This window comes from Scardinius erythrophthalmus (genome assembly GCF_964197995.2).
Source record: "Scardinius erythrophthalmus genome assembly, chromosome: 3".
Taxonomy (NCBI): domain Eukaryota; kingdom Metazoa; phylum Chordata; class Actinopteri; order Cypriniformes; family Leuciscidae; genus Scardinius; species Scardinius erythrophthalmus.
The window spans coordinates 48,171,884-48,198,218 of NC_138223.1; the positions used below are offsets into that span (position 1 = coordinate 48,171,884).

General features: G+C 38.2%; 1 protein-coding gene across 1 annotated transcript in view; it reads left to right on the forward strand.

Moving 5' to 3' along the window:
* Positions 1–5,301: 5,301 nt before the first annotated feature.
* The window catches only part of LOC308688222 (complement C3-like), a 76,195-nt gene continuing 55,161 nt past the window's right edge, over positions 5,302–26,335 (forward strand). Inside the window, exons 1-9 of the mRNA XM_081361149.1 lie at positions 5,302–5,389; positions 5,472–5,667; positions 11,526–11,694; positions 11,903–11,976; positions 12,138–12,226; positions 12,400–12,482; positions 12,580–12,667; positions 25,873–25,975; positions 26,108–26,228. Of these exons, the coding sequence (XP_081217275.1) occupies positions 5,319–5,389; positions 5,472–5,667; positions 11,526–11,694; positions 11,903–11,976; positions 12,138–12,226; positions 12,400–12,482; positions 12,580–12,667; positions 25,873–25,975; positions 26,108–26,228 (994 nt within the window). The 5' untranslated portion in view covers positions 5,302–5,318. The remainder of the gene's footprint in view (positions 5,390–5,471; positions 5,668–11,525; positions 11,695–11,902; positions 11,977–12,137; positions 12,227–12,399; positions 12,483–12,579; positions 12,668–25,872; positions 25,976–26,107; positions 26,229–26,335) is intronic.

Consider the following 26,335-nt stretch of genomic DNA (forward strand, 5'->3'; position numbering starts at 1 on the left):
ATATATATATATATATATATATATATATATATATATATATATATATATTTATTGAGCAGATTATTAAATGACAATATATATGCATGATATACATGGAGAACATCACAACACAACTTTTCTTTTTTAACAACCATAGAAATTAATGAATAAAAATTATATAAAAATAACCAGAACATCATCCTTATCCCTACCCATCCTAAAGTACCCCACAAAAAATAAAGGGAAAAAAATCCAAAGAAGGGACAGTCTCAACAAAGGAGTCTCTGAGAGGAGTGTTGCATTTTTTCCAGGAGGAGAAAGGACATCAAGTCCTTCAACCAAGAACAATTTGGAGGGGGCAAGAGGATTTGCAATGCAACAATATTCCTCTTCTGGCTGCCAATGAAGCAAAAGCAACAGTATCAGCATGTTGTACAATCCATTAACGGGTTACTGACAGAATTCATTTTAGCTGGAGCATTATTCCACAGCTCCTCATCAAGTTCCAGTCCTAGCTCTCTCTCCCAGGTTTCCAAGAGTGCAAAAAGAAGAGGAACTGCGAAGAGCATAACCGGCCATAAATTGAGGCAATATGTGATTTTGGAAGTGACATTATATATTCAATTAAAGTTTTCTTTGGCTGGTGAGGGAAGGTAGGAATGTGTGTTTTAGCAAAGTCATGTAATTGCAAATAGTGGAATAAATTGGATTTATAAGTTTTATAAATTGAATCTACTCAGCAAATCTTTAAATGACACAAATGTGTGATGAGAAAACAAATCATGAAACAATACTAGGCCCTTCTCCCTGAGTGGTGCAAAAGTTGAATCCAAAGTAGAGGATACGAAGAGAAGATTACCACAAATAGGCATAAATGTGGATTTTGAGACTTTCTTTTCGCAGTTTTTAAGCATTTCACAACCTACACACAAACTACAAATGAATAGGCCTGGTGCTAATTATTAATGTGTGCACAACTACCCATCTATTTGACAAATTCACAAATGTGCATCACTACATTTAAACTAATACAATACAACTTGTGTGTGAAAAATCCAGAAACGCATGAATGTGCAGCATTTTGTACAAATAGAGACATAGTTGTTAATACAAAACCTCAATTTTGTATTAATGTAGGCCAGAATTTGTGCCTGCAAACGAGTAAGATGTGCATTTGTGGATGAGGTGACACGCGTGCATTCATTGACTCGTTTCTGAGTCGATCCTATTTGATTCATTTGGATTTTTGAGACTTTCATTTCGCCAGTTTAGACTTGCACGATCCACTCACACAGTCTAAGAAAACCTGCTACCACTAGATGGCAGTATTCTGCTAAAACAGACAACGGCACCGTAATCAAGCGTTCTTCCCCATATAATACTACACTCAATGTGGATTAAGAAAGTGATATTGAAGCACCGAATTTAGTACACAATATAGGCCTACCTTATTAATAAAGCATATAGAAGCAAACAGATGAAATCAGATTATGAACAACACCCATAGAAAACCATTATAAAACGCTTTACGTGCAATAGCGCGTTGCATGTTCAATAAGGTGTATGGCTACTGACTTTTAACATCACCGTTTTACTGCATTCACGTTAAGCTTTTTCTTTATAATAGGCTCTATGGGAGGAAAACTACAGACAATAGCCTGAACGCGATGCGTAATAAAAAGAAAATCAATCTGATCAAAGTGCTCGTTGCCGCTGCGATCAGTGGCGCGGATACTGTGTTTGTTTGTGGCTCGCGCACAGTCTTCACTCGGACGTGCGCTTCAATGTGGAGAGACTCTCTATTCGTTCCGGTGAAATTACAAAACAAACTGCACACAAACGTGTCCCTGCCTGATATACAACCACTGATAAACATGATCGGTTTTGATGAGAAAAAAAAATATGAGTGCGGATTAGAACCCAGAACCCTCTGACACAGTTGGCAAAAGTTCTGCCCCTGAACCATTTAAATACACACTTAAAATAGTCGGATCAACATATATTATCATTGAATGCCAGGATTGCAGCGGACAGAGGTTAGAAGTACGCAACATTGTGTAAGGATCACACCCTAACGATATTATTTTTTGAAAGTAGCGTTTCTTTTCATGGCAGTCGAGGTGCGAAATGTTGTCTTTCGTAGCCATTTACTGTATCTGTACGAAGCTGTAAATAGTAGCAAGCTAGCTAATGCTTGTCAGTACCATAGACAGTACTCGGTAGGTACTCAAGATGGCGGCAGTCAACTGGAAAAAGAGCGGATGACGTAAGCGGTCACGTGACTTATATTCATGTATAGATGGGTAGCTGTGCACACATTAATAATTAACACCTGGGGGCTGTTCCATAAAAGACGCTTAGAAAAGCGGGGATTAAACTCCAAAACCGGACTTGAATAAGCCTAACAAATAAGTTGGGGCTAAAGTGGTTCCATAAAAGGTAATTGAAGCTCACGCAATCTCACTAATTTGATCCAGGTTTATCTAGTCTAGATAATTGCGTGTGCACGCGTTTCTGAAGCAGCCCTAGAGGTCGATCGTGGATCTAATCGATCCACCATCAAACAGCGTATATTTTGTGCTGTTTTATGCGTTTGTGACATGTTTTTTTCCCCCCTCAGTTCAAAACTTACATTTTACAGTTATATTCTCCATCTGTAAATGTTCGAAAGTCATGCAAATGTATCCATTTTGCTGCTAATTTTCATATTGAACGAGCGCTGCTGCACGCATGCGCGCCAAATAGGAGCGCAATAATTCTTAAAATCGGAAAATTCGGAAAATTAATAAGCGATATTTTATAACACTAGAAATATCTTCTAATTATAATAATTTATCTTTAGGATGTTGGATAAGTTGCAGTAAACTTATAGCGAACAGAAGTACTTCAGTGAAGTAGCCTAAGTCAGGGAAGATTTTAAGAAACTAAATATATAGCGATACAAAATATAGTTTTGGGTATAGGACCTATACTTAATAAAGATGATGTATACTTATTTAGAAAGCTGAGAATTACAGCTTTTAATGCAATATTTTTTGGAGAAAGCAAGAATCCCCAGTTTTAAATGAGTGGTTTGATTTAGTTTCTAAAGTACACTATGGGGAGGATAACATGAAATTAAGAGCAAATGTATACATTTTAAAAAGATATGTGCAACTCTAAAATCAAAGAATATTCCATAAAATAAAGGAATATATATTATTAACTACATTTTTATATAACCCTCCCTCCCTTTTATTTCTAGTTATTTGTTATTTTATTTATTTACTTATTTAATATTGAATATTTGATATTCAAATAATATTACTTGAATAACTATTAGGAATTATGTGCCATTATAAGAGTTTGATATAAATATGTTAATGTTAAATTTTTATTACTATTTATTTATTGTTTTTTTGTCTTTTCCCCCTTAAATCATATGTAAAAGTGTCTATGTACTTTTTGGTTATTGTTCTAATCATGTGTTTTATAGGCCATGTGTTGGTGGGTATTATCACAAAAGAAAAAAAGTAGAAGGAAAAATAAGGAATATTTATTGGGGGAAAATATGATGTCTTTAAAGGAACTGTCCATTTGTATAATTGTGTTAAATGTGTTTGAATTGAAAGACATAATAAAGTACATATATATATATATATATATATATATATATATATATATATATATATATATATACTAAAATATTTGTTATTTGGACATTAGATGTGCCTTATTTAGAATTTTAAACCTGTATTTTTATGATAGCAATAACTGTAAAGGGGTAATAACTATTGTAATGGGGTAAATCAAATGTAGGTTAATATACTGTCAATTACTAAGCTCAGATTCATCTTACCAGTTAAAATGTATACTCTGCTTTTGTAATTATTTATTTTTAATTTTGTGATTTTAACTTCTGCTTTAAAAATCTTTTTTTAGATTGTGTTCTAATGTTCTTCTAATAATCATAAACGTGTACAGCTGCCAAACAAAACCAGAGAGAAATGTATTCATAAATCTTTAAAACAATCTAATTAAATCTTGGGCATAAAACATTCAGCCAGTAAAAAAACCTGTAGTAGGCCTACATATATTGTATTTAGGCCTATCTATCTATCTATATAGGTCTATATTGTCTAATTTATCATTGTAGCCTTATTTAAGTTGATTTTCTGTATACTGTGTATTTATTTTTGGACTAATAGTGGTTAATAAAGTCCAATAATGGTATGAGAGAGTGTCAGTGGTAATATCATTGTGTTCTTGTCGGTCAGTGTTAGAGGATCTGTGTACCAACTGAGGCTTAGCCTGACAGTTAGCCTGCCCTGGACCAGGCTAGTTTCCCAGCATATAAGTTGCCAGGGTAACTGAGTTTGAACTATTTTAAGTTTGCTTTATGAAACCGAATCTACCAAAAATAAGCCTGACTAACCGAAATAAGCCTGGCTTATACTCTAATCTTGGTTTATGGAACAGCCCCCAGGTCTATTCATTTGTAGTTGTTTGTGTGTGGGTTGTGAAATGCTTAAAAACACAGCAAAATGAAAGTCTCAAAATCCAAATGAATTAAATGAGATCGACTCAGAAAAGACGTCAATGAATGCACGCGTGTCACCTGATCCACACATACACATCTTTGTTGCATGCGCAAATTATGACACACTAATACAAAGAAAACATTTGTATTCACAAAAATGTCTCTATTTGTACAAATCTACACATTCATTCAATTTTGAATTTTGCACACGCAAGTTGAAAGGCATTTGGTTGTGGATAGTAAAACATATCTGCAACATTTATCAAGTTCATGGATAATTGTGCTTGGAAACGTTAATCATTTTGATATTCATCCCATACTCAAAGATCAACAGAGCGGCTGCCAGTTTACCAAAGGTTGAATTTACACAACAGGTTTTTGCAGGTCATTTACGGGAAATCTGAATTTGACTGCTCTTACTCTTCATATTTATGAGATCTTTATGAATCTCCCGCACTGAATTTGCATTTGTGTTTTTCATTAGTACTGATTCAAAAGACTCAAGATTCAGATTTATTCAGTCTATATGTTAAATGAACTTAAAATCTATATTTTATTTATAAAATGTATGAAAAGTTATTTATGTATCACACAGGAGATTCATAAAGAGCTCATAAGGATTTGAAAAGTGAATGGCAGGTCAAACATAAATATTCCTTGCTATACTGTTAGATTGTAGATTGCTGAACTGAAGTGTCAGTTTACTTACAAAACAAATGCAAACAAAACAGAGAGAGAGCAGTTTGGACTGTGAGGGTGACGGAGGCGGGTATAAATCTGAGCTGCTGCAGGTCCAAACACACACACACAAACAGACACGATGGAGGTGAAGCTGCTGTGTCTGACTGTTGTTCTTCTCTCCTCACCCCTCCTCACACTGTGTGCCCCGCTGTAAGTATTAAACACACCGTTTGCTCATAGAGTTACTAATAATCAGTTTAAGATTTCAAACGCTGTGATTTGATCTCCTCAGGTTTGTTCTGTCAGCTCCTAATTTGCTGAGAGTGGGTTCCTCAGAGAACGTGTTTGTGGAGGCTCAGGATTACTCTGGAGGAAACCTGAACGTGAGGATCTCAGTGAAGAACTTCCCAAAGAAAGACAAGGAGATAACAGACAAAACAGTGACACTGACTGCAGAAAACAATTACCAGATCCTTACAGATATAAAGGTGAGAGCTCCATAAATACAGTGATGTTTAATTCTGTAACATGTTGAGAGTCAGGAGCAGGCTGGGAAGCAGATCCAGGTTTATTCAAATAATCCACAAGGTCATAATCCACAAGGTAACTAGCATAAACAAATAAAAATACGATAAACCAGAGAATGTGATTTCAGCGACTGACAGACAACAAGGGCTATATATACACAGGCAGACAAGCTTAACATGATAACAATTAAGGGGGTGTAGATAATAAGAAACACCTGGAGACTAATCAACATGAAAACCTACAAAGAACTACAAAACATGGTGTAAGACAGGAAATAACATAAGAGACCAGGGGCTCGTTCTTCGTACGTTGCTTATTACATCCGAGATCAAATGACACATCCAAGATGATATCATCGTGCTAATCATGATCCGGCTAATTGGGTTCTTCGAACTCACCTGTTGTTTATGATTAGTATCGCTGGATTGAGTTATCTGAGATAACTGCGCGTTCATGCGCTGGTTTAAAAGGGGATATGTATCGATCGTAGAAACATTGATCAGCAACGCTGCTATTGGCTGTTCAGCGTGGCCAAAGAGCGCGCACAGTTTTTCTCCTCAACAGAGCAAGATAGTCGAAGTTTATTCGGAATTTTAATGTTTAATCAAAACGCCAGGGAACACAAAGTCTGCAAAAGCCAGGAGAGAGGGCTGGCAAAAAGTAGCAGACAATTTAAATCTGTTAGAAGTGGCCATGTTAGATGTTTTTATCACTTATTAGCCTTTTTTGTATTTTAATAATTGCATAATTAGGCTACTTTGTTCATTGTAATGTCAGAGTCACCACACTAGAACATGGGAACAAATAAAAGTGAAGTACAAAAATATTCTACACAGCCTAATGGTAATTTTTAGTTATATTATAGTCTCTTCTCTTCTATAAAAGGCACTGTTGAATAAATGGTTGTCTGTTTATAAAAGCAACCAAGAAAAAGGCTGAAAAAAAAAGAAAAGATCTTAGTAGCCTACACTGTAAAATAATTGTACAAATATTGCTGCATTAAATGAAGGTCGCATTAAAAGTAGCCTAATGATGAATTGCTTTGACTTGTGAAGTGAAAACTGATAAACTTATATTAATGTAAAAATATTTTGCCATGAGTTATTGATCACATTTTCCCGAGTGTAAATCATTGTAATGACATTGTGTTTTCCTCTTTTGTGCACTTTTACATAATACACCAACACTTGTATCTGTTCCCAAGAAAGTGGAGCTGAAATATGTGCAGTAACTGGACATTCTCTAACTTTCCAAAGGAAAGAAAGTATAAGACCTTGTAATGTCCATTTGTTTCCATTGCACTGAATAAACCCTCTCAGATAAATGTCATATGGAGGAACTAACCTACCTGCAAGTGCATAAATAACTTTACTTAATTTATACTTGTATGCTTTATGGCTGCAATATAAGTTGCAGGATTCCACATCTACAGAAAGGCCTACAGAAGAGTCTGCACAGACAGAGGAGACATAGGCCTACAGGTGGACAGTGTATAGCCAACTTTTCCTTTTTATTTGTTGCATGAGGCATGTGTCTAATATCTTGTTGCAGGCACTTGACCACTGGCTTTTCTTTACAAAGAACAATTGAAATAAAACTCAAGGAACTAAGCATATTTGTCTTTTATTAAACATTTAATGATTTTTTTTTTTTTTTGGCAATGTTGTGTAATATGGCACATGTAGCAATGTCACAGGCCCTGTCAGGTGTGCAACCCTCAGACTTTTCAGACACTGAAATCTTCCCTTTAGTAGCAAGCAAGCAAGCAAACTTTATTTATAAAGCACTTTACAATGACCGGAGTAGCCCAAAGTGCTGTACAAAACAAACCATAACACAACACAGCTAATGCACTATAAAATACATAGTGAAGTAAGTTAAAATTAAAACATATAAAACAAACAATAACATACAAAATGTCAACTCCCGGTGTTAAAGGCCAAGGAAAATAGATGAGTTTTTAAAAGAGATTTAAAATGAGTAAGTGAAGTGGCCTGTTTTACCGGCTGAGGCAGGTCATTCCACAATTTTGGAGCTGCCACAGCAAAGGCGCGATCCCCTCTGAGTTTACGTTTTGTTTTGGGCACGTGAAGGTGCAGTTTATCGGCTGACCTAAGAGAGCGAATGGGTGTGTGAAGATGTATTAACTCAGAAATATAAGACGGGGCAAGACCATTTAATGATTTGAAAACAAATAAAAGAACTTTAAAATTAATCCTGTACTGTACAGGCAGCCAGTGAAGCAACGCCAAGACGGGTGTAATGTGCTCATATTTACGTACTCCTGTCAAGAGACATGCTGCAGCGTTTTGCACCATTTGAAGACGAGCTAAAGAAGACCCACTAACCCCCACGAGAAGTGAGTTACAGTAATCCAGCCTGCTAGTAATAAAGGCATGGATTACTGTCTCAAATTGTCGTCTTTCTAAAAAAGGCTTCACTTTGGCCAATTGCCTCAACTGGAAGAAGCCTGTTTTTACCACTGCTCTGATCTGGCTGTCAAAGTTAAGATGAGCATCAATTTTAACCCCTAGGTTAGTGATGACTGGTTTAACATATTGGGCCAAGGCACCCAGCTCAATGGAACTAGTCCCATTTGTACCACCAAAAATCATCACTTCCGTTTTATTTGTATTAAAACTTAAAAAATTAATAGCCATCCAGGCTTTAACATCGTCTAGGCACTCTATTAGCGAACTGACAGTGTCATTCTTTTTAATCGGCATGTATATCTGACTATCATCAGCATAGCAGTGAAAAGATATACCATGTTTCCTAATTACTGAGCCTAGCGGTAGCAAATACAATGAAAATAGAAGATGACCCAGAACTGACCCCTGAGGGACCCCACAAGAGAGAGGTGCAGAAGAGGACTCAGAGTTCCCACAGCTGACACAGAGAGTTCGACCTTCCAGATATGATCTGAACCATTCAAGCGCTATACCTTTTATGCCCACACAATGCTCCAATCGAGAAATCAAAATTTCATGGTCCACAGTATCAAATGCAGCCGTTAGGTCAAGAAGCACAAGAACAACATAATTTCCAGAATCTGTGGCTAAATAAATATCATTAAAAACTTTTAAAAGAGCGGATTCGGTGCTGTGTAAAGATTTGAAGCCGGACTGGAATACCTCAAGGGTATTGTTATCTTTCAAAAAAGCCATTATTTGATTGCAGACTATCTTTTCAAGGATTTTCGAAATAAAAGGCAGTTTTGAAATAGGCCTAAAATTAGCAAGATCTGTAGGATCAAGACCAGGTTTTTTAAGTAGAGGTTGTACTACAGCGTGTTTAAAAATTTTAGGGACCACACCTGAGGACAGACTGCTATTAGCAACTGCAAGAACAGACGGTCCTATAGTAGAAAAAAACCTCCTTAAAGAATCGAGGAGGAATAGCATCTTGTGGTGAACCTGAGGGCTTCAAATTTCCAACAATCTCCTGTAACATACACAAAGTCACAGGTTCAAACTTATCAAATGTCGCAGAGCAGATAACAGAGACTGAGGGGTCACAGGCAGAAGGTGAAATTAAAGCTCTAATAGAAGTGATTTTATCATTAAAAAAGCGTAAAAAATTTTCACAGGCAGCCGAAGACTCATCAACACAAACAGTTTGTGGAACATTAATAACTGAGTCAATAGTTTTAAATAGAACGCGAGGCTTATTACTGTTCAAAAAGATGATCTCAGAGATATACATTCTTTTAGCATCCTTCACAATCGACTGATAGTGACGCCAGCATTCCCGTAGCATTTGAAATGACACTTGCAGTCTATCCTTTTTCCATTTACGCTCAACTTGACGGCACCTGCGTCAAGCAGCACGCACCGTGTCATTTTGCCATGGTTCAAATTTAGTTTTCGGTTGCCTGACTTTTAATGGAGCCACAGTATCTATAACAGATTGACAGGTGGAGTGTAACCATGAGCAAAGCTCGTCTGAATCACACATATGCTGTGGTATACAATAATTCTGATTAAAAACAGAAGAAAATTTAACAGCAGTAGTAGAGTTAATAATGCGGCAGGGCCGAGCAACAGTACAGGGTTTGTTTGTACTATAGTCCAAGGCAAACTCAAATAGTATAGGCATATGATCAGAGAACACTGCGTCACCGATCTCTAGATTGTAAACAGGCAACCCAAAAGATAAAATAAGATCAAGTGTATGTCCACGTTCATGCGTGGGGCCAGACACAAACTGCGTGAGATTAAAAGAGTCAATAAGAGACAAAAAATCCCTTGCCATTGGGGCGTCAGTACAACACACATGGACATTAAAATCCCCAATAATGAGGACGCGGTCATATTCCGGCATTATTTCAGCCAGAAAAATAGAAAACTCATTTATAAAGTCCTTATTGTATTTTGGAGGCCGATAGACCACTGCACATAATACAGTATAAGAACGACCCAGCTCAAATAAACAGAGTTCAAAACTGCTAAAAGGTGTTGATAAAAATCTCTGTTTACATTTATAAGTGTTTTTATAAACAATTGCTATTCCTCCTCCTCGTCCCGACGACCGCGGGGAATTTAAGTAGCTGCAACCATGCGGTAAAAACTCAGAAAACTCAGAAACTCAGAAAGCCAAAGTTAGTAAGCCAAAGTTCATTTCATTGTGTGCCCTTGTCCTGGCTAGAGCTGCATTGTAACTGGTTTGGGTCAGGGAATGGGGTCATAAAACACCTGTCTGCAGGAACATGTCATAATCACCTATGAAAAATGCAGTTCTGTTAGGATCAATAAGTGTATGTAATACAGTGAGCTTGATATTTAATTGTGGAACTTTCCTTACCACTTTCAAATAATGTGCAGGAATGTGAATCTCTGAAAATTCTTAAGTCATGCACAGATCCTGGCCTTTTTGCTTTCACATTTGTGATTATGGAAGATTTGTCAACTGCCTTTTTTTTTATTTGATATAATATTATTAATCTGGAATATTAAGAATCCCAATTGTAACTGGGCTGCACATTTACATTGTGAACCCCCTTTCTGTTCACATAATCCCCCTTTCTGTTCACATAATCCCCTTCATTGAGGCCTTGATGGCAGCCTATAGTCTATTTTACCAATCACGTTAGTGAAGCCTGAGTGACATACTGTAATCGGCATGGTCATGATTGTATGATCTTCATAAAAAATGATGATAGCCTAAAGAAATTGCTTTAAAAAAAACTGCTTTACAACATTGGGTCTTAAGTGGCTTGGAAATGCCAAAAAAAAACAAAAAACTGTTTTTTAAACCTAAAAGCGCCAGGTAAACTCCAAATGACACGACAGACAGCCCTTTCCATCAACTTCTCCGCATCTCCAATAGTGTAAAGGAAAGAGCCACTCGCAAATAATCTTAGGGCAATGCAAACAGTTTGTGCTGTATTTAAAGCCAGACTCCGACAAGTCGAAAATAAATGTGCGTTTCCAACAATTTAATAATGTAAACGACAATCTCATGAGTCACGAGAAAGAAAAAAAAACATCTCAGAAAGTGCACTATCGCGCTGCGCTGGACTTCCTGTATCAGCTCCGCTTATGAAGCCGCGATCTAATCCTGTTTACATGAAATAAGCCTGCTCCCGAGGCTTGCGCATGTGTTGCTATGACAGCAAGTCCAGGATGAGCTTCGAAGAACCAAACGATCCAAGATCATGCCAAATCGTCAACAATCAAATCCAGCTAACTGAGTTAGCGACGTACGAAGAACGAGCCCCAGGAACACACAAGACAGGGGAACACAGGCTGAGATCATAACACATTCTCATTATTTTATTATCACATAAAATTCAGGCTGATGATTATCTGTTCTCTAGATCTCTGATGATCAGAACTTCTTCTCTGATGATCCTCTGGAGAAGCAGTATGTGTATCTACAAGCTCAGTTTCCATCTAAAACCCTGGAGAAAGTGGTCATGGTCTCATTCCAGTCTGGATATATATTTGTACAGACAGACAAGCCCATCTACACGCCTGCTAGCAGAGGTACGATTTTGTGCTAACCTTAACCTTTTTAGCTTAAAAATTATATGGGCAAAGGATCTCATGAAATACTTGGAAAATATAACGCACAATGTGAACTTTATACATAAGCATGACATAATTGTTTATTATTAAACTGACCGCTGCATGTATTCAGGGTTTGAATCTGAGCAAAAAAAAAAAAAAGTTTTTGCTTTGACCTCTTTTGCAGTTCGATACAGGATTTTCTCTCTGACGCCCAACATGAAACCACTCAGTCAGACTGACGTCATGGTGGAGATCATGGTACACACTTATATAAGTGCACACTGTTAACACACACACACACACACACACACACACACACACACACACACACACACACTCGAGTCATTTCAGCTGTAATGAGCATGTACACTGCTGATCTCAGTAAACACACAGTGTTAATGCTGGTTTCTGTGTTTAAGAATCCACAAGGCATCACAGTTTCATCAGAGAAGATATATCCAGTGAAAGGGATGAGGTCTGGAAGCTACGCCATTCCTGAGGTTGCCAGGTGTGTTTGTGTGGGAAACACTGTGAAGACTAAACTTGCTCAACCCGAGTTAATTTAATTTAGTGATTCATTATGTCTATCTTACAACACAGCCAATACTCATAAATGTGATCTGTGTTATGAGGTTTGTTTCATCTGTTGTATAATGCTATTGTATAATGTTTTTGTTTCAGTCTTGGGATCTGGAAGGTTGTCACTCGGTACACAGACACTCCTCAGAAGACGTTTACTGCAGACTTTGAGGTCAAAGAATATGGTAAGATGTGTGTCAACAAAATGTGTTTTGTGTAAATGCAATAAAACTAAGATAATGTTTTTATTTATTTGTGTCTTTTCTCTGGTTTGATTTATAGTGCCGCCAACATTTGGAGTCAGATTAAGACCCAGTAAGTCTTTCTTCTATGTGAGTGACGAGAGCCTGACAGTCGACATTGAAGCCAAGTAAGACAACACATGTTCTGCTTCACTGTATTGAAAATTAATATTTAGTGTATGCACACACTGATTTAAAATAGATCTCTATGTAAACTACAAAATAATGTGAGCAACCAAAACTTTTCATGAGTGTTTGAGATAGTATAACTTCCAAAGTAACAAAGACATTTATCTTAGTCTCAAAAGGCTTATTTTTTTTAGTTGTGGTTATTCTGTATTTTACTGGTAGTATGAATATTGTTTCCTGTGTATCCGCTCTCATGACTGAAGTTTCCTCGCTCATAATTCCTCGCCTCCTCGCAGTGCAGTTAGAGGACTGAGATGCTCTTCTAGATGACTGAGATCCATCGTTTCCGGGACAGGGGCTGGAGGACGGAGGAGCGAGGAAACAAGAAAGCATCAGTTTGAGCATTGAGAAGCACCCACAGATTTTGGGGATGCTAGTGTGAACATGATGGATTATGGACAATATATTGATGTATGCCGTGTCTGAAAGGAACTCTGTGTGTTCATGTTCAATCAACCTGACATCAGTTGGTTACACCAGGGGTTTTCAAAGTGTGTGGCACAGAGAGCAGCTCCAGAGAATATTTAGCCTGGGAAAACCCAGACAAACTTCCGGCAAATTTAGATTTGCTCTGCAAGTCTGAGATAAGTCTGATTGCAGAACCGCAGAACCATACGTCATAGCAGTGTGAGGATGACAGCGCCAGCCTGACAGTCTGATGGCGGAAGTGGGCGCAGCAAGGCATTTAAACGATTTAATTGACATTTAATGTAATATCTCAAATATGATAAAATGTAAAAATTATGTTTTGTCCTATTAACAAAATACAATATACTACTATTAACAAATGTTAATAGTTTTTTAAAAGTTAAAATTATACTTTATCAATTTGTTTTGTTGAGTCAAATGATTAACAATATAAATTGAACAAAGCTTAAAGGGTTAGTTCACCCAAAAATGAAAATTCTGTCAGTAATTACTCACCCTCATGTTGTTCCAACCGCGTAAGACCTTCGTTCATCTTCGGAACACAAATTAAGATATTTTTGATGAAATCTGACAGCTGTCTCACTCCTCCATAGGCTTTCAGAGGGACCGAAACTCGCTGGCCCAGAATAGTTATTAAAAACATTGTTAAAATAGCCCAAGTGACTACAAGTCAAGTCAAGTCAAGTCATCTTCATTTATATAGCGCTTTTAACAATGTAGATTGTCTCAAAGCAGCTTTACAGAAATAAGCGTATAATTTAAGGTAACAGAGATTGTTTCGGCTTTACAGCAGAGTTAAGTTATTTCCATCTAAAGTTAGTTTTAATTGATTTGCTTCCGTCGCAATGATCATTTGTTATTAAATTGGGGGCCGCTAAGACAACACCATTCTCTCTACACAGACTTTAAACGCGAACCTGTGAGAAATGCTGATGGCGTTCACATGCGCATTTAGAATGGGTTCTATAGTTATGTGCGTTTGAATATACGCAGGTTTGGAATTCCCTACAAGCCAAGCCTAAACAAAATACTTGTCTTTCCTTATAAATTTTGATAAGGAATTTTATTTTATTTGTTGCTTTGGGGTAGGACCGCGAGACGAATTTTTCGGACAACGCCTTATCTGTAGAGTGGTAGTGGGATCCTCCATAGGGAGAGACTAGTTGGCATTTCAGCACTGCGTTGTCATCGGTCCAGGTGAAGGTCCTTCGTCATATCTGGATACGGTCTGGATCCGGCAGGCTGCGGGAAAACCTCGGGATAAACACAGACACTAAAATTAGCGTAGATGCCATTCTTCTTATGATGTCACAAGTACATCAGGATTTATGGGAAGTGTTCCCGGTTCCAGCTGACCTAATCAATGCAGCCTAACATTAAATTATAGAAGTCTATAATGTATTATGTGAAAGCTAGGTCAAAGAGATGTGTCTTTAATCTGGCTTTGAACTGACAGAGTGTGTCTGCTTCCCGGACAATGGTAGGAAGACTGTTCCAGAGTTTTGGTGCTAAATAGGAAAAGGATCTATCGCCAGCAGTCGATTTTGATATTCTAGGTATTAGTAACTGGCCGGAATTTTGAGATCGCAATAGACGCGACGGACTATAATGCGTTAAGAGCTCGCTCAAGTACTGCGGAGCTAAACCATTCAGTGCTTTGAAAGTAATCAGCAATATTTTAAAATTGATGCGATGTTTAATAGGGAGCCAATGCAGTTTTGACAGAACTGGGCTAATATGGTCATACTTCCTGGTTCTGGTAAGAACTTGAGCTGCTGCGTTTTGAACAGCGTTTTATTAAGCGTGCAGGGCAACCACCCAGTAGAGCATTACAATAATCTAGCCTTGAGGTCATGAACGCATGAACTAATTGTTCCGCATTTGTCAATGAGAGCATATGGCGTAATTTAGATATATTTTTAAGATGTAAAAATGCGGTTTTACAGATACTAGACACGTGACTTTCAAATGAAAGATTGGTATCAAAGAGCACACCCAGGTTCCTAACCGACGACGAAGACTTAACAGAGCAGCCATCAAGTGTTAGACAGTATTGTAGATTATTACGTGAGGAAGTTTTTTGTCCAATAATTAGAAACTCTGTTTTTTCAGAATTTAGAAGTAGGAAATTACTAGTCATCCAATTTTTTATATCCGCTATGCATTCCGTTAATTTTGTGAATTGATAAGTTTCGATAGGTTTTGAAGAAATATAGAGCTGAGTATCATCGGCATAACAGTGAAAGCTAATGCCATGTTTCCTAATGATATCTCCTAATGGTAGCATGTACAGAGTGAACAGCAGCGGTCCTAGTACTGAGCCTTGTGGTACGCCATACTGAACTTGTGATCGATGAGACATCTCATCATTTACTGCTACAAACTGATAACGGTCAGATAAGTATGATTTAAACCATGCTAGTGCATTTCCCGTAATGCCAACATAATGTTCTAATCTATTTAAAAGAACGTTGTGGTCGATGGTGTCAAATGCAGCACTAAGATCGAGTAACACTAATAGAGAGATACAACCACGATCGGATGATAAGAGCAAATCATTTGTGACTATAACGAGAGCTGTTTCGGTACTATGGTACGGTCTAAATCCTGACTGGAAATCCTCGCAGATATCATTTCTTTCAAGAAAGGAACACAGTTGTGAGGATACTGCCTTTTCTAATATCTTTGACAGAAAAGGTAGATTCGAGATCGGCTTGTAATTGACTAATTCTTAAGGATCAAGTTGCGTTTTTTTAACAAGCGGTTTAATCATAGCCAGCTTAAAGTTTTTTGGTACGTATCCTAGAGACAAAGACGAATTAATGATATTAAGAAGAGGATCTATGACCTCTGGAAGTATTTCTTTCAGTAGCTTAGTCGGTATAGGGTCTAACATACATGTTGTAGATTTAGATGATTTAATGAGTTTAGTAAATTCTTCCTCTCCTATAGCAACGAAAGAATCAAATTTTTCCTCAGGGAGACTACAATGCACTGCCTGATGTGATACTGAAGTAGACGGTTGAATAGTTATAATTTCAGTTTAAGTGACAGGATGCACGCGACAGATCCGTTCGATAAAGATGACAAAGTAGTATGTCTCAAAGCTTGCCTACTTTTTTGCTACACATTCAAAAGTAAATACATTTTCTTCACAAAAAGAGTACATACTTTTATGGCGTAGTGTAACTTAGGCGAATTGGGACGCAGCATATGGCTTTACACGATGACGATTGCTCTGATTGGTTTTAGGTCTATCCAATTGCGCCCAGAGGCATCTGAGCGACGTCCGTTGGTGACGCCCCTTTGGAAATGAGTTATTAATGAAGGTTTGCCAGACCATAACTCAGTTACTACTGAGAATCAGTGGCGTATCCAGGACATTTTTTCTGGGGTGGCCAAGATGGGACACAAAGCTAGAGTGGGGTGGCCATATATACTATAAAGAAATGTTACGTAAAACTTCAAACTCTCATGAACAATAGAGGATTTTAATAATAATAACAAAATGCAATAACAAAGTGCCATAAAGACCACAAGACAAGACTTAAAGTCCAATGCAATGCCACCAAACCAAATATAACTTAAGGGTTAAGGTGCTTCTTCATAATGTAACTTGTGAAAATTGTACATAAACAATTGTAACAAACAAAACAAAACTTAAACTACAAAAAAAAAACAAGACCATTACACAAATTCTGTGTTCATCCATCTTACACCAGATGAATTCTCCTGTTTTGGTGATTGGTAGCAAAAAGTTTAATAAACTTGTCCATGTCAAGTGACTTTGCTCTTCTAGCCTCAATGCTGAGAACACCCAGGTTGCTCAGTCTGTCATCTGTCATTGTTGTGCGCAAATGGGTCTTGATGAGTTTAAGAGCTGAAAAGCTGCGCTCACATGCTGCACTGCTTACCGGGAGGGCTATGGCTATCTTGCACAGACGAAAAAGCTCGTGAAAAACATCCTTATGAGGTTCAAGGAACACTGCAAGTTCAACAATACCGGACAAGTTGGGCATTCCACTTTGCTGTTTCCTTTGCAAAAGCCTCCTTGTCTGGTGGAGTTCATGACTGAGATCTTCAGAGTCACTTTCATAAATTTCTCCCAGGCGAAAGACTGCTTCCTCTTGAAGGAAACATGTGCTTTTGGGGTCCAAAGCTTGTATTCCTCTCATTATTTCACAATTGTCTTTGGAGAAGCGCCTGTCTAACTCTCCAAGTATGGTGTCCACAATGGGGTAGAAGATTGTCCTCCTAAAGGAATCCTTGTCACCATCGTTACATTTGCGCTGACCCAATGTCGAGGTTATGACAGACCCACCAAGTCTGGAATTAACTTTTTGAGACCTCTTTTTCTCTGCATTTTCAATGGCTATATTGCACTTTGTGGCAGTGTCTACAATACTTTTCCACAGATTGTCGACAAATGTTTCACTTCTGTACACCTGAAATGAGTCTTTGAGTGCACTTACTAAATCCACTGCCATGGCAAGGTCAAGTGAAGGAGATTGGAGGGTGTCAGACAGCACCTTTGCATCCCCAAGGAGCCTTCGAAAGGTTGCAAGAAGACTGACAAAGTTTAGGTCTAACTGAGTCAGCAAACCTCGAGCATCTACAGATCTTTCCCCACTATTTTCTGTAGCAATGTCATGCAGAACACGAAGTACAGCAGGTAATCGGTCCATAAGATTCCTGCAGGCCAAGTATCTACATGCCCATCTCGTGTCACTGAGCTTCTGCAACTCCCTCGGTTGACCTTCATACATTTCCTTTTGCACATCCAGCCACTTCTGGTGAACATAGGACCCAGACATATACACATAAAGCTTTTGCAGTAGTGCAAAAAAGCAATCAGCCTCTGGGACTGCCTTCACGGTATCAATGAGTACCAAGTTCAGGCAATGTGCGTTACAGTGTACATAAACTGCATGTTTTGCGTCAGTCTTTATTCTGGCTGCCACGCCAGAGTGTTTCCCACTCATTACTGAAGCTCCGTCATAACCTTGTCCAACAAGATTGGATCTGTACTCAAGTCCATATCTTTCAAAACAGTGGATGATTTTGTCCTTGAGTCCTTCTGCATCTAATCGTGTGGCTTGTTGAAAGTCAAGAAAACTTTCGTGCACTGCTCCATTGTAGTAGTACCTAAGTACCAGTGAGAGCTGCTCCTTCTTTTTCAGGTCTTTGGTTTCATCAGCAATCACAGAGAACACTTCACTTTCATTCACTTCCTGAATTATCTCCTCACGGACCATATTTGCCAAGCATTCTAGGATTTCATTTTGTATTACACTGCTCGTGTACTTGGCATTCTGCTTTCCCTTCATTTTTTTCTCTACCACTGGGTCATGCTTTGCAATCATTTCCAAAATTTCTAAAAAGTTTCCTCTGTTATCTGCCTCTTCTGTCTCACGGTGACCTCGTTGTGCAATGTTTTGTGTTGCTGTCAAAAGAAGTACTTCAGCCACTGTTTTAATATATTTTCGATTCTCTTGGACTTTCTTGTTGTATGCTTCATTAAGGGCATCACGTATGGAACAATCTGTTACTATTGCCTACTTGTGCTCACCCCATGCAAACATGGCATTGACATGACCCTCTGACTTTTCATGTACTTTAAATCCACCATCTTTGTACATTGCCTTTTTCCAATGAGAGAATCCCAGTTGTGATGTGAATACAGATGCTGGGGTGTTTGGCAAAGAGAAGTGTCGACATGCAAAACAGTAGGCAGAGTTTTGGCTTTGGGAGTACTCAAGCCATGGGTGTTGTTTATACCACTCGCTGTTGAAGGACCTCTTCCTATTGCCATGCATGGTTCGCGGAAATACCTTAAGTTGAGGCTGTGTAGGACCTGCTGCTCTGGACTGTGAAACGTCTGAAAATTATAAATAATCGTGATCAGTCCTTACTTCAGTTTTTATGAAGTTTCATTCAAAATGATTAGTTACAAAGTGAATTTGTGGTCAGTATTACAACTTCCATGTTATTTAAATGGAAGGCATTCATAATGTCATGTAAACTGAAAGATAAAATGTCAGAACATGTCAGAACATACCGTGAGGTCCAGGTGGGGCAGCATGTACTTGTGCAACATGAGGAGCCTCTCTGTCATCAGTGTCATCATCACCTACTGACATGCCCTCTGAATCACTAGATGAAGTATCTGAAGTAGTAAAAACAATCACCATTACACCCATAGACTGTATGTGGACAAATTAGTGTCAAACATTTTCCTTTGTCTTTTCACAATGTTTTGTATTGAGATTTAAAGAATAGATTGTCTATGTTTAAAGTGTGGGATTTGCTGTGTATTAGCAAATTAATAACATACACTTTGGGCAAAATTGGGACCGTCCTTTTTAAATTAAATTAAGTATGAGAGTACACGATAACTTTTCATGAATGACATATCTGGACATAAAAGAAACTGACATACCATGCTTAGCAGGTTGGGCTCCAGACACTGCTGGATCCTCCTCTGGGTGTGGCTGGTCAGCTGTGGGAATACACAGATATCTGAGAAATCTGAGACATCAATAGGCTGGAGGTTCTGACACACACACCACACACATATAAACAATTTTTTTTATAACATTATTATATAACATATATTATTACAATAAACATTATTTTCATACATACATACACACACACACACACACACACACACACACACGTGTTTATGTGTGTGCATTTATGTATTATGCATATTTTATTACTGTTCTTCTGTCTTTTACAACTGTTTTAACTATTGTTCTTGTGTAGTGATGTTTTAGACAGTTGTAATTGTATAACTGGAGTGACTAACAACTTGAATGTAAGCCTACATGGTAAATTCCAACTATCCAAGCATGACTTACCATCCTGTGCAAGAGGAGCTGACTGCTCTTCAACCTCACTGTCACTGCTGTACCTAGGCTGCTGACTACTGGACTGAGCCTTTTCACTGCAGCTGGTAGAAGCTGTGGCTGGCTCTGACTCTTTTCTTTTTTTTGGAAGAAGCTCTGAATATTTCTGCTTCTCTTCATAACTAATCTTAAACCTAACCCTGGGGGAAATGTAATTCAATCACTCAATCAATCAATCAGTCAGTCAATTCACTTTGAAGTAATAGCTATAACTACAAATGTCAAGCAGGGTCATTGTCAAATTGGCTTAGAATCAGTGAACAAAATACAGGTGTTTGTGGGGCTCTGGAACCCCTTAAATAAGCTTTGACTCCATTAAAATGTCAAAAAGAAAGAAGGTGCCAACAATGTGCCTAATAAATATAGACATATTTATAGGATCTACAAAGGTTTATTTTTACATAACTACCACTTTACCACTCACTTTTAATAACACAATTAACACGTTGCATCTCAAGCATTTGTGGCATTTGAATGCAATTTGCTCTGCCTCTGCCTATTTAAACGTCTAAAAATATGTGAACTGTGAAGATAAGCTAATTGATACAAACAAAAAGTCCTTTATCTCCAAGAGAAAAAAGAGAGATAAAAAAAAAAAATCACAGAGCAAATAAATAAGTCAAATCTTGTTCTTGTGTTATAATTACTTAAATATAGACTGTCACACTATATTTCACACACTGGTTAACCAAAACATTAGCATTACACACATCTGCAAAAAACACCCTCAGTCTTCAGTCCAGAAAATAGCGTTTCATATTTCATGGCGCCGGCGGTATTCTAACGTCCAATGCTGCAGGCTGCTAAGCTAGCTAGTGCAGTGTAGTTCGACTTTTAGCTGCTATTTAGTGCTAGATAAAGTTTTCACACACATTCAGAGGGAACTACGACATGACTAAACATTAAATTACCATACCTCTCAATCGACTGATTCCAGCGTTTTTGTCGTTGCAACTCTGTGTAACCGTCCTCCTCCTGTTTGTCACGGACCACCAGCAGCAATAGGTGCAGCGCGCGCGCGCGTGCTCATCTCATGGGTCACCTGACCTGCATGGCCAAACGTCCGCTGAGCAGAAATCAGCTCTCACAGTCTCAGTACGACCATTACTGTTTTAGTTAAAAATGTAAAACTGCCCCTAAATCAGTTGATCAGCTGTCATCATTGATTGATGACGAACTTGACCAACTACCTATCAGATCTGGGGTGGCCACAGGGGTGGCCAATGAGCTTTCAGGGGTGGCCCTGGCCACCCCAGGCCACCCCCTAGAATCGCCATTGCTGAGAATGGTCTGGTTTTAACCACACAGCAAAAACTCCAGTGTTAAATTAACTCTCCTGGGAGTTTATATGGCTCCAGACTCAGGTTAAAGTGTGTTAAAGTGTTAAAATATGACTGTTAAATTAACACTCAAGAGTGTTAAAGTTAATGAGCTAATTAAGTGATTCATTGAGTGATGATTGACCAGTATTGAAGACACCTGATGTTAACCAGCAGAATCACAGAAGGTGGAAATCCCATGTTTTAAGACACCATTGTGGTGATCAATGTTTGCTTTAGTTGGGCTCTTGACCCTTAAACTGTTAACATTAGATTTTGTTTGTCTGCTGTATCTGAGTTATAACTCTCAGATGAACAAAGAGAAAAGTTGATCAGGTGGTGTTGGTTATGTTTTGACATTGAGTTTTCTAATTAGTCTAAAGGATTTCTTAAAGGTCCCATGACATGAAATTTTCACTTTCTGAGGTTTTTTAACATTAATATGAGTTCCCCTAGCCCGTATATGGTCCCCAAGTTTCTAGAAATTTCAATCGCTGTAAATAGAGCTTTTGCTATCTTTCTCTGCCTTCTCAGCTCAATCGCGCTGATCTTGAATCTCCTCCTTATGACGTCATAAGGAGGAATGTTTCCTCCCCTGTCTCTGCTTTGCCCGCCCAGAGAATATTTTCCGCCCATGAGAAAATGAGCTAGGAAGGAAGTAGGAACGCGCGCGCGCGATTTTAGTTTGTCCACGAGAGATATCATGGCTTTTGAGCGAGCGAAGCATAACAATTGCTCAATAATTGGATGTACAAATGAACACCGAAGGGTTAATACAGAGCTGGGCTTGCTGAACGTCTGAAACTAAAGTCTGGATCACTCTCTTTGGCTCAGTTACACACCTCGGACAAGTAAGTCAACTAATGATATATAAGTCGGTGTGTTGCTTTACTGTTTATGTTTGCCTAGACTGTTACACGTAGAATGTGGCTGTCACATTAGCTATGCAGCCATGCAGTTTATGTGTGTGAATACACACACTGTAACGCGAGTGTTGTACACTTCTTTGTTATTTGGATAACCGTTTTCCTATTGGTTATACGGCGCGCGCGATATACGCATTTCAAGATCGCAGAGCTTGATGATGTAATTGTAATAAGATAAATTACAGATGTTACAGATCTCTCATGAAAAGGCAACAGTAGGTTAGCGTTAGCAACATGATAATAACTGTAAACCATCCGAATAAAGTACCGTATCCAGACATAATATTTAAAATTACCCATTCGGAAATGTCCTGCTGGAACCGCTGAGTTGTTGCTTCTCCATCCGGATCAGATTCTGGGTCAAACTGAAATGCTTGAACGACTGCGTGTCTTCGTGCCATTAATATATCCAACGTAAACATGCACGGACCGGTACCGTTGCGCAAGATGGTCAAGGCCACACCCACCCTCCACCTTGCGCTGCCTTTCTCCTCCTCATTAACATTTAAAGCTACAGACACCGAAACGGCATGTTGGAAGGAAGCTCATTCTGGGACTGGCTTGTAGTGGCTATAATTCTGCACCAAGGCTGAATTTTTGAAAAGAGATTTCAGATACCGTACTAGGGACCACTAAGGCCTATATTAAAGCCTACAAAAAATAGCATGTCATGGGACCTTTAAAAGTTGTTCTGATAAAACAAAATCTTCCTTTTATACACACACAGACATCAAGACCCAGTGTATGAATCTCAACAATGGTGACAAACAGAATATTCAATTAGGGAAAGGAAATTACAAAGACAATTCAGATCATACTTTATTCATACTGCAATGCATGATGGGAGTCATGAATGAGTTTTGATTGGTGGCACCCAGAATGCACTGCAACATGCTTTATTATTGTCACCATTGTTGAGATTCACAGGCTGATTATTGATGTCAGTGTGTCTAAATAAAGTAATTTTCAATGTCTTTTGGATTATATTGAAAATGCTGAGATTATTTGCTGTAAATTCACAGTGCTGCTGTAACCAACAAGGTAGACATAACTCTCTAAATGAGATTTGTGATTCAAATAAAATTATGATTATGGCAAAAGATAACCAACAGCACCTGATCAACTTTTGTTCATCTGAGAGTTATAACCCAGATACAACAGCCAAACAAAATCTAATGTTATTAGTTTAAGGGTCAAGAGCCCAACTAAAACAAACACCGATCACCATAACGGTGACTTAAAAAGAGATTTTCTCCTTTGGTGATTCTGCTTGTTAACATCAGGTCTCTTCAATAATGGTCAATCATCACAAAATTAATCACTAAATTATCTCATTAACTTTAACACTCTTGAGTCTGGAGCCAAATAAACTCCCAGGAGAGTACATTTAACACTGGAGTTTTTTGCTGTGCAGGCTAGAGTATTTTACAGGCTACACTGTAAAATTCAACTGTTGTTCTTCTAACTAACACTTTTTAGATAACTATATAACTATATAACTATATAACTATATATATATATATATATATATATATATATATATATATATATATATATATATATATATATACAGTTGTGTTCAAAATAATTAGAGTAATAGAAAAACAACAGACCCAACAGTCAAGACATGTATGCTGCTAATTCTGTATAATTGAATCATTAATTGAAAGGGGTGGTTCAAAATAATAGCAGTGTGGAGTTCAATTAGTGAGGTTAATCATTCTGTGAAAAAACTAGTGTCAATAAGTGGCCCTTATTTAAGGACGAATGCAGTACTGGACTGTACATGGTGGTTATAGTGCATTTCTCTCTGAAGATCTGAATAAAATGGGCCGTTCCAGACATTGTTCAGAAGAACAGCGTACTTTGATTAAAAAGTTGATTGGAGAGGGGAAAACATATAAAGAAGTGCAGAAAATGATAGGATGCCCAGCTAAAATGACATCAAATGCTTTAAAATGGCAACCAAAACCAGAAAGCCCATGATCAGCTCCAGGGTCAAAGAAGATCTAAAGTTACCCGTGAGTACTGCAACAATTAGAAGACGCCTATGTGAAGCCAAGCTATCGACAAGAAGCCCCCGCAAAGTCCCATTGTTGAAAAAACGACATGTGCTAAAGAGGCTACAATTTGCCAAAGAACACATTGACTGGCCTAAAGAGAAATAGCGCAATATTTTGTGGACTGATGAAAGCAAGATTGTTCTTTTTGGGTCTAGGGGCCGCTGACAGTTTGTCAGACGACCCCCAAACACTGAATTCAAGCCACAGTACACTGTGAAGACTGTGAAGCATGGTGGCACAAGCATCATGATATGGGGATGTTTCTCATACCATGGTGTTGGGCCTATTTATCGTATACCACGGATTAGAGATGCGCGGTTGGCGGTTACAGCCGCGGACTCCGCGGATAAACCGCGGATCGGGCGGATGACGTGACAAAAATTAATATTTTAATTAAATTCGGGCGGGTGGCGGGCGGTTGAACCAATCAAATGAAAAATATTATGTATAAAGCAATCAGCGGATGGCGGGCGGGTGCGGTTTTGAAAATTGGTCAAAAACGTTGGTGCGGATGGATGGCGGATGGATGATGAGTTTTGTGATGCGGTTGCGGATGAAATAATAGCCCATCCGCACATCTCTACCACGGATTATGGATCAGTTTGAGTACATCAAAATACTTAAAGAGGTCATGTTGCCTTATGCCGAAGAGGAAATGCCCTTGAAATGGGTGTTTCAACAAGACAACGTCCCCAAACACACCAGTAAGCGAACAGCATCTTGGTTTCAGACGTTTCATTAACGTTATGGAGTGGCCAGCCCAATCCCCGGACCTTAATCCAATAGAAAACGTGGGGTGACATCAAAAAGGCTGTTTTTTAGGCAAAACCAAGAAATGCAGAGGATCTGTGGTCTGTAGTGCGATCATCCTGGGCTGGAATACCAGTTCACAGGTGCCAGAAGTTGGTCGACTCCATGCAACACAGATGTGAAGCAGTTCTCAGAAACTGTGGTTATACAACTAAATATTAGTTCAGTGATTCACAAGAAAGCTAAATCTTCAAGCATTTTTAAGTTTATACAGTAAATGTTTAATTTTGTATAGAAAAATGCAGACACTGCTATTTTTTGAACAGCTTAAATTCCATTTTCTTCACTTTCTATAAAGTAAAAACAAATTTGATAAATTTTTCTTTATGTTTTGATCTTGAATAGAATGTGCAGTGTTCCCAATGCATTTTTGTGTATTGAAATAAAAGTTATTATTAGGATTTTGAGCTTTACTCACTTTTTTAAACACACTGCTATTATTTTGAACACAACTATATATATATATACAAAATGAGTAGTGTACATGCTCATATAAAAAAATAATAAAAAAAAAACCTTAAAACCCTCATGTTGTCCAAAACATGTATGACTGTGGACAAAGAAAAGAAGGTAGTTAGACAAACGTTCAAGCTGCTTTTTTTCTATGTAATGAAAGTGGACGTGGATCAGGGTTAGTTGTCGTCACCGTTCAGTTTTTACAGCAGAAATTGTCTGTGCTTTTATAGGTACCTGTTTGGACAGAAGGTGGAAGGACATGCGTTTGTGATGTTTGGTGTGATGGACGGTGAGAAGAAAACAAGTATTCCTGCCTCTCTGCAAAAAGTTCAGGTGAGAGACATTAAACAGTTTACAAGCTGGGATCAATCTCATTTCTCCTCACCTAGAGGACGACTTAAATAAAACATTAGAATGCTTTTTACTGCATCTTGTTGACTGCTGTTGTCTTGCTCATATGAATAGATTAGGGAAGGAGAAGGTACAGCAGAACTGACCAGGGAGATGATCACTAAGACCTTTCCAGACATTAAGCAGCTGGTTGGACAATCAATCTATGTTTCAGCCAGTCTTTTAACAGAAAGTGGTAAGACTCAACAGATACTGTACATCTGTATGGTTACCTACCTGTGTGTGAATGTATATGAGAGGCTAATCCTGTGTGTGTGTGTGTGTGTGTGTGTGTGTGTGTGT